At 31.4% G+C, this 9,698-nt stretch overlaps 1 protein-coding gene across 1 annotated transcript in view; it reads right to left on the bottom strand.

The window, feature by feature from the left end:
• Positions 1-702: 702 nt before the first annotated feature.
• The window catches only part of LOC112495544 (geraniol 8-hydroxylase-like), a 59,523-nt gene continuing 50,527 nt past the window's right edge, over positions 703-9,698 (bottom strand). The window contains exons 2-3 of the mRNA XM_052432552.1: positions 1,535-2,128; positions 703-1,462 (exon numbers count right to left, since the gene is read on the bottom strand). Of these exons, the coding sequence (XP_052288512.1) occupies positions 869-1,462; positions 1,535-2,128 (1,188 nt within the window). The 3' untranslated portion in view covers positions 703-868. The remainder of the gene's footprint in view (positions 1,463-1,534; positions 2,129-9,698) is intronic.

Genomic DNA, 9,698 nt, shown 5'->3' with positions numbered 1-9,698 from the left:
AGCCTTGTAATTTTCCGTATGCTCTAAATATTTCACCCATAAAATAATATTATAAAATCTCACAAATAATTTCTTCAAGTATATAATTAGATTGAACGACTCCATGCTGTGCGCAAAACTTCATTTGCCAATTTCATATAACATAGCCGACATTTTGACAATTGCATTTCCATGTTTCCTCTGCCAAGTTTGCTTCCATGGCTAAACAATTCAAAGACGCTGGTGCCCGCCCGCCAAGTCTGTGTATGATCAAAATCATGCAACCACCAAATCAGCTTGAAGACTTGAAAATACGTCCAAGCAAAGAAGTCCACAGATTTGCGGTGCCTCTTCACATGTAGCATTTATGGGCATCCAAATAAGTCAAGAAGTCCTTTGCTTGCAGTTACAATCTAATGCAAGACATTTAATGCGAAGGAAACGATAATTATTCAGAATAATTTTGTGGCTAGAATCAACATAGTTGGCCACGTTTTTGTGGCTAAGAATCTGCCAAGGAAAAATATGCTTTGGCCCAAAAAAGCAAAAAAAAAAAAAATCATTATTCATGAAAGTTTTTCGTTGCCTAAACTTTTTTAGGTCAAACTTTGTGTAGGTTAGCAAAACGTTTTTCATAACAATGTTTCTTGGCTAAAACAATTCGAGTTTCTCTACTGATCCAAAGTTTTGCCTTGAAAATTTGAATTATGGCTAAAAAAATCGTGAAAAAAAAACACCATTTCCTTTATTATTCAAAGTTCTACGTATTCTTACAATATTCATTCACTCAAAAAAGTGAATTATGGCGATCAATTAGATAGTTACCAATGGTTTATTGGATACAATTAAATGCACTCCACCGACACAAAAAACTAACTATAGTATGCGACTAAATGGCAACAGGGACAGCACGAAGGGGTTGAGCCTTCATTATGGTGATGCCAAATTTCTCTTCCATATCCATGTTCTCATCTTCAAGCTTCCAATCAAAAGAATTTATAAGTGAGCCTAACATTAGATATAACATTCTGATTGCTAACGGTAAACCAGGACAAATTCGTCGCCCAGCTCCGAAGGGGATTAGCTCAAAATTCTGGCCTTTGAAATCAACATTTGACCTTAAGAACCTTTCGGGAATAAAAGTGTGAGGGTTGTCCCATGTGCTTTCATCTCTACCAATAGCCCATGCATTGACAAAAACTTGTGCACCTTTTGGCACTGTGAATCCTGCAATTTCAATATCTTCTAAGGCTTTACGGGGGATTAATAAGGGAACTGGCGGGTGCAACCTGAAAGTTTCTTTAACAACTGCTTGTAGATAAGGTAACCGAATGATGTCAGATTCCTCAATTGAGTTTCCTTTGCCAACGGTTTGTTCTAGCTCCAATTTTGCTTTCGATAAAGCCTCAGGATTGTGGAGTAGTTCTGTCATTGCCCATTCCATTGTAATTGAAGTTGTGTCATTCCCGGCAATAAACAAATCCTGGTATATGAAGTGTGTTAATTAACTTGTGATTTGTACGGGAAATTAAGAAAAATAAAAAAGATATATTACCGCAAACAAGTGCTTGATATGCTTTATGTCAATCTCTACGCTCTTGTCTTGGATAATATTGAGAAGAGTATGCAACATATCTTTAGGTTCGATGCTAATACTGCAACCATGTTCTTGTCTTTGCTTCAATCGTTGATCAATCAAGCGATCCAACACCTCGAACATCTTGCCAGCATAAAGTGTGTTGCGCCGCCTTATCCCTTGCAGGTCAAGCATTTTCAGTAGGGGAAAGTGGTCGGACAAGTTAGGCTTTCCTGCTTCTTCCATGATACCCCAAACTGTATCCTTAAACTCTCGCTCATTGGGATCAACCAAATCAATTGAAAAAATTGTGTTGGATAACAAATTAAGTGAAGTATTAAAAGCAGCTTGGCCAAAATCTATTGCTTTACCCGCACTGCAATTTTCTTCAACATAAGCAAGAAGGCCTTTGATTTTCTTGCGTCGGAGGTCTTGATTGGCATCGAGTTTCTGATTAGTGAAAATATGCATGTTGCATATTTTTCGAAGACTTCTCCACAGTGGTGAGACTGGCAGCCAGACCAAACTGAATTCATGGTGCTGGTATGGCTGGGACAAGATTGATTCAGGGACCTTTCGATCACAGAATAATGAATCATGTTCTTTAAGGATAGTTTTCGCCATGCTTGGAGAAGAAACTACTACTGTGGTCACCTGGCCAAGTCTTAGACTCATTATGGGGCCATGAATCTTCGCCAGCTTGGCCAGTGACTTGTGAGGTTTACCACCCAGTTCCAGGAGGTTTCCGATCACCGGATAAGGCCTCGGTCCTGGTGGAAGCCCTTTGCGTCTTCCACTGGAAATGAAACTTAAAGCCATCACCCAAACCAATGTGAACAAGAGCCACAGTATGCAGCTAATTAACAAATCCATCTTTGAATAGAAGTTTGTATTTTGATTTCTCTTTATTTGAAGCTCTCATTAACACCGTCCCCTTCACTTTCTTTTATAGTCGCTGGATTCTGCAAGTTGCCATTTCAAGGTCCAACGAAACATGAGATTTGAATTGGAGTTGTTCCCAGTTCCCACCCAATTGATTACCGACAGTAATTACACGACCTACGAGACTAGCGATGGATGCAGAAAAGTCAAATAAGGGCAATATTGAAATTTTACAAGTCAATTAACAGAAATGTAGTGAAACATTACTTTTTCTAAGTTAATGTTAATAAAGCACAAATTTTTCATAGTTAAGGGTATAAAAATGTTAGACGTCGACAATTGTTGTAGTGGTTTATTATTTTGACACAGTTGGATCAATAAATAGACAATAACTATTCATTTTAATTAAAAGATAAAAAAAAATTATTTTACATTTACATAGATTTAAATTTAGGGCGGGGCTTTTTTTTTATTTTCTCAAATTTTAAATAAATTAACTAATTTTGACATTTTAATCTTCGTAATTTCATTGGTGCAATGGAAGTAACATAGTTTTATGCTATAATAAGGTTTAAAAATTTTGTTTTATGGAAATAAATTTTTAATGGATTGAAATGGCTGTACATTTGCTTTTTGACTTATATAATACTTTAAATTTATTTTAATTGCAGTAATTTATTTGTTTTATTTGATTTGATTTTTAGCCCTAACATTAAAAACTTATCAAATATTTATGTTCTGATAAAATTAAGTAAAAAATTTAATTCAACACTTAATGCTAAATGCTCAATAAATTGTTTAACTGTAACACATTCAAAACTACTCTTACCGACATATTTTTTCTACCATATAAAAGATTAATTATTTTTTTTGTTTTACAGAATTAAATATTTATGATAAATATTTATCATCAAAATTTAAAAATAAATCACACTTACTACTATTAGAGAACTTTATGTTCATTTACGTAAAACAAATTACATTTTCAATATGATTTTTTAAAAATAATTTTTCTTTCTTTTAGTTCAGCCTTTATTTTAATAAAATGAGGACTTCCTCATTATGAGACACTCTATATATAAATTTTTATTTATATATTGATAACAATATATTTTTAAAATTTGTATTTAAATAAGTTGTAATAGTAAATATACAAAAATAAATTTCTGGCGGAGTCATTCTCATTTTCTCAAAGTGAGGACATCACTTAGTTATTAAAACAAAATTGTGTATTAAAACCTATACTTTTTTTTCTCGCTTTCTCCGAAGATTTCTCTAGTTCCCATCTCGTCCTTTGTCTCCTCTTTTTCTCGTCATGTATCCATTAGCATTTGGGTAAAAGCTCATTTAGTCCCTATATTTTGATGTTAGTGTCTGTTTAGTCTCTATATTTTTAAAAATACCCTAAAGCATCCCTATCATTAAATTATTGACACATTTGCCATTACCTTTTATTCCTTTTGACTTATTTTTATAATATTACCATATTACAATAATGTTTAGTTTTTAGACATTATTAAAAAGAAAAATTAATTTACCAGTTTAACGCCAAAAAATAAAATAAAAACAATATATATATAAAATTTTTGTGGAACACTCTGCTGAGTAGTTAAAATATTAATTTTTCTAAAAAAATTGATAATTTAATTTTTCACAAAATTAATTTTTTTGGACACACATGAGCTTCAACAAAAATTAATATATATCTTTTTTATTTTTTATTTTATTTTTGGGTTTAATTTGATAATCTAATTTTTTATTAATATCCAAAAAAGAAACATTACTGTAAGAGTGTAATATTGTAAAAGCATGCTAAAAAGAATAAAAAATAATGGCACAAGTGTCAATATTTAACAGCAAGGATGTTTTGAGGTATTCTTAAAAATATATGGATTAAATGGACACTAACCTCATAATATAGAGACTAAACAAGCTTTTACCCATTAGCATTTTTCCCTCTGCCGTGCAGATGCTGGCAAAGAAAACCAATCATCTGATTTCGATTGAAAATAAATTTCTTTTGGTTTTGATTGGCTCACGTACATGAGGAAAATTAAACAAATCATTTAATTTCAAACTTACTTGTTTTGAACATGGAACTCAAAAGTATGAACTAGACTTAATTACTGAGGTTGTAGAAGAAAACCATTTAGATGAAATAATTTTAGAGAAGAGTTAACCACTCGGCCACGGCTACTTCAAGCCCCCAGGAAAAACATTATGGTGGCTAAAAGTCCTTCCTTAATTGAGTAGAGGCAGTCTACTCCCTTACCAATGTGGGTAGAGTTGACATGACTCGAATATTAGTGAGGGTAAAAAATATGAGCAATACTTCATAAGAACTTATGTAAACTAATCTCAGTAATAATCTGATTGTAAATATCAATAATAACCTCATGTAAATATGAATTATAGTTTGATTATAATAGTCAGTTAAAAAAAAATTAGTGAAGAGTTTGTCTTTCTGGGAAAATGTGCATGTGTGTGTTAGAAAAATAATTCCAAAGAAAAATGATTGTATCACTATATGGAGACGAATATTACTGATTTATAATTAGTGGTTAATTCAAAGGTGAAAATTACATACTTCAGCAATCAATTGGATGCTTTGTTATATATATATATATATTTTTCCCCTCTTGTCACTGTATCTTAATTTGCTTTGTGCATTAGCGTAAGTGAAAATCTTATTCAATATTTGATGGTAATTAAAATTGAAAAAGTTAAAGGAAAAGGATAAAGAGGAAAAAAATAGATCATTAAGAAAGGGAGTTCAAATTCTTGGTAAAAATTGAGAGAAAAAACAATGGATACTACAGGAAAAAGTATCTATTATGACAGTCCTCTGTATGATAGTTTTTTATCTGGAGGCCTACACTGATAGACTCATGATAGATTTTTTTTTTATGTCATTCATTTATGACATACTTGTGATACAAATATTGTCTATTAAGAAACTATGATTTATTGGTGATAGAAATATCGTCTATCAAGAAACTATGATAGACGAGTGATAGATTATTTGACCATCAAGAATGCATGATAGATTTTTTATTTTGACTTTAATTACACTGGTTTGACTTTATTTTTTAAAATATTTTATTATCAAAAAAAGAAGTGAAATGGTTTTGTTTCTTTTATAGTAATAAATTTAAATTATAATTAAAAATTTTGTAAATTAAAAAAGGACAAAAGCGTTTTGTAAGGGGAGAAATGTTTTGTGAGGAGGGAACCGAAAAATTTTCTAAGTGAGAAAATGTTCAAGCCTCACACTAAAATCTCAAAGCACAACACACTAGCAGCAAACCCTTAATACCCGGTCATAGCAAACTGACGACACCAATACTTGTGATAGAAATATCATCTATCAAGAAACTATGATAGACTAGTGATAGATTATTTGGCTATTAAGAATGCATGATAGATTTTTTATTTTGACTTTAATTGTGTGGGTTTTACTTTATTTTTTAAAATATTTTATTACTGAAAAAATAAGTGAAATGACGTCGTTTCTTTTACAGTAATAAATTTAAATTATAATTAAAAGTTTTGTAAAAAAAAAACGTTTTGTTGGGGAAAACATTTAATGAAGAGGGAACAAAATTTTTTTCTAAGTGTTGAGAAAATTTTCAAGCTTCACTCTGAAATCTCAAAACATAGCACACTAGCAGCAAACCTTCGAAACCCAGTCCCAGCAGACTAACGAGATCCAAACACTCATTGTTCGATGTCGTTCTTATTGATTGCCATTATCACTGCTATATTTTATGTCGGTCATGTCTGCCATTGTCACTCTTTGCAATAGCAAAATCAGTTTTAATCAAAACCCAAATTGGAATGAGAACAACGGCCACAACACGTTTTTTGATTGAAAGCAACCCAATCTCTTGTGGTGAAAGAAGACCCAAATTGTGGTTACCGAAATTAAAACCCTAGCCTTCACTGTGAATTGAAGCTTCACGCCCTCTGTTGAGTCATTGCTGTATTTACATGTACTTAATTTTGTTTTCGTGAATTATATTGCTTAAAGTTAACTAATTTAATGGTAAAATTCTAAACTGGCGAGGCTCGAGGCTTGGATGGACAGTGTTTGCTACCACCACTCCTCAATGGTAGTTATAATTTTTACTATTCATTCTACTTTTATGTAAAGTAGTAAATAATTTCTAGAAAATTGAAAAAGAATCCTATTAGATATATTTTGATAATTAATTTACTAAATAATTTCCAAGAAAGGTATTGTGTAAAAATAGTTTGAGTTCTATTTTAATTTGTAATCATGCATTGCATAGTGTTGTTATATACGTGGCACTAAAATTATGTGATAAGAATTCACATAGACAATTATGAATGAAGCATGTAGCATATTGTAGCCTTGTAATTGTGACCGATACAAAAATATGTTCATGTGTATGTGTGAATATATATATATATTTTATTCTAGCTGATTCTGATGTTGAAGTTTCGTTAAGTTGAGTGAGTGTTAGTGCATGAACTTATATATCTTTATGTTATGCAACTAATTCTTTAAATTTTGGCTTAAATGAACTATAACAAAGGCTAAGGTGGGATTCTTAGCAAACGATTTTGTTATGTAAAATTGAGGGATTCTTACCTCTTATAGTCATATATCAATGTATGTGGTGTTTTTTAGAAAATAAAAAGTTGTTGATGGAAAGCTCATATTAACATGAAAATTTGGGGAATCTTTTTATTTGATTAGGTGTCTATTTGAAGCTGTGAGAGCTGTTGTTGTTACAGTTGAGGCATTGATTGTTGGTGCAACTAGGGAATTTGTTATTTTGTTGTAGCTATGTATCTGTTGTTGCAGTCGTGGTAGCTATTATTACTGCTATTATAGCTGGGGAAGTTGATGTCGTTGTTGCAGCTGGGAGAATTTACTGTTGTTTCTGTTGGAATTGTGAAAATTGTTGGTGTTGCAGTTATGATTGCATTTGCTATTGCTGTTGTTGTAACAGTTGCTATCTTCGATACTAATAATAGCTTGTCAAGTATAAATAGGTGTGATTGCTGCATAAAAATATGTTCATGTGTATCTGTGAATATATATATATATATATATATATATTTTATTCTAGCTAATTATGATGTTGAAGTTTCGTTAAGTTGAGTGAGTGTTAGTGCATGAACTTATATATCTTTATGTTATGTAACTAATTCTTTAAATTTTGGCTTGAATTTACTATAACAAAGGCTAAGGAGGGATTCTTAGCAAACGATTTTGTTATGTAAAATTGAGGGATTCTTACCTCTCATAGTCATCTACCAATGTATGTGGTGTTTTTTAGAAAATAAAAAGTTGTTGATGGAAAGCTCATATTAACATGAAAATTTGGGGAATCTTTCTATTTGATTAGGTGTCTATTTGAAGCTGTGAGAGCTGTTGTTGTTACAGTTGAGGCATTGGTTGGTGCAACTGGGGAATTTGCTATTTTGTTGTAGCTATGTATCTGTTGTTGCAGTCGTGGTAGCTGTTATTATTGCTATTACAGTTAAGGAAGTTGATGTCGTTGTTGCAGCTGGGAGAATTTACTGTTGTTGCTGCTGGAATTATGAAAATTGTTGGTGTTGCAGTTATGATTGCATTTGCTATTGCTGCTATTGTAACAGTTGCTATCTTCGATCGTAATAATAGCTTGTCAAGTATAAATAGGTGTGATTGCTGCATAAATTTGACGATTTAGTGTTCTTGAATTGTTGAAGGTATTGTATTAAGATACTTGAAGCTTTTCTTTGTATTTGCTTTCACTTTTGTTCTACTGATGTATAGTATTTCAAGTTTTACTTTATCATTTTCTTCCTAGGCTTACTGTTATGATAACTGTAATTTGTTGGTACCTTTTAGCCTTCTTGAATCTAAGTTTTGGCATTCTATCAACTAATCATTCAAATATATATTTTAGTGATATATATTGTCGCTGGATTTGCACTTCTAATTGGATACAGCAGCAGATTGTTGTGTTTAATCTGGTAAGTTTTGTTTTATATCCTCTATTATTTGACTTTTTTTTTGAAGTTATTATATACTTGCTTAAAATTACATATTTTTAAATTTATAAATACGATTCTATATAATGTGTTTGTTGTGGGCCATCACATAATTATTATATTTATATTATATTAGGAGAGTGAACTTTTGAAAAGTATAAATTACGGTTTATTAGCTTTCTTGGTTGTTGTAATTGTAATTAAATTTGTTGTGGACCATGACCATACTTTTCTATTATGTTGTTTCTTTAATATAAAAAAGAAAACCATGTGAGCCAAACTATGTTTAAACTTGAATGACCTCACAAAGATTCAACTTTGTTTATTTCACATGAGTGTTGTGACATTAGACAAACATTTTGAGTCTGTTGTGTTCTTTGTTTGTTTTATTTATATATCAGGAAAATTAATTGTTAAGCCAAAAATGAATAAGTCTTGGGCTCTAGATGATACGAAGGAGCGTTTATGGGAGTCTATTAAGGCATAAAATAGGAAATTAGAGGATCTTTATAGTATTATTCCTGGTGGAAAAATCTGAAATGTTTTAATCTTTATTTCATTCTAATGTTCTAAATATTCTGAAACTTGAAGGTTTACTTTGTTGCTGATCCTTGAAGTACAAAGCAAGAATTGCAAGTCATGGAAGCTGTATTTCATAACTTTAAGCACACTCTAACAAGGGACTATGTTTTATTGTATGTTAATGAATGTAAAAGGCTTTTCAGGGCACCGACAAGATACAACACTATTGATAAGGAAAGTTGGGTTAAGTTTGTGAAGGACATGCTATCTGAAAAGTTTCAAGTGAGTGCATCTAATTTAAGTATTAATAATATTTTCATGTTTATGACATAATTCCTTGTGTGTTTACCCATTGCCTACTTGGTTATTTTAAGTAGAAAATTAGTGGTGTGAATAAAATAGGGGGCACAAACCATGTTTAATCATCGCTTAAGTAGAAAAGGTTATGTTGGGTTAATACAAGAAGTAGTATGTATAGTCAGCTTGTTACTTAGATTTTATTTAGTTTATTGAAAGTGCTTGGTTAATGTAAAAAGTGATTGTTACTTACATTTTATTTTGTGATTCATAGTCTGAAAGTGCTTAGAAATGGGCCTTACTAAAGAGGAAGTGGACAGGAGTGTTCTTTGGAAGAGAGCTCGACAAATGAAAAACGGAGGATACTGCCTCAATGTTGAACCAATTATTAAAAGGATCGTAAGAAATTTTTGCTTACTACTTTAATTATGGC

Source organism: Citrus sinensis, chromosome 8 (genome assembly GCF_022201045.2).
Source record: "Citrus sinensis cultivar Valencia sweet orange chromosome 8, DVS_A1.0, whole genome shotgun sequence".
Classification (NCBI taxonomy): domain Eukaryota; kingdom Viridiplantae; phylum Streptophyta; class Magnoliopsida; order Sapindales; family Rutaceae; genus Citrus; species Citrus sinensis.
The sequence above is the reverse complement of the archived record's forward strand: the minus strand, read 5'-3'. Positions and strand labels throughout refer to the sequence as shown.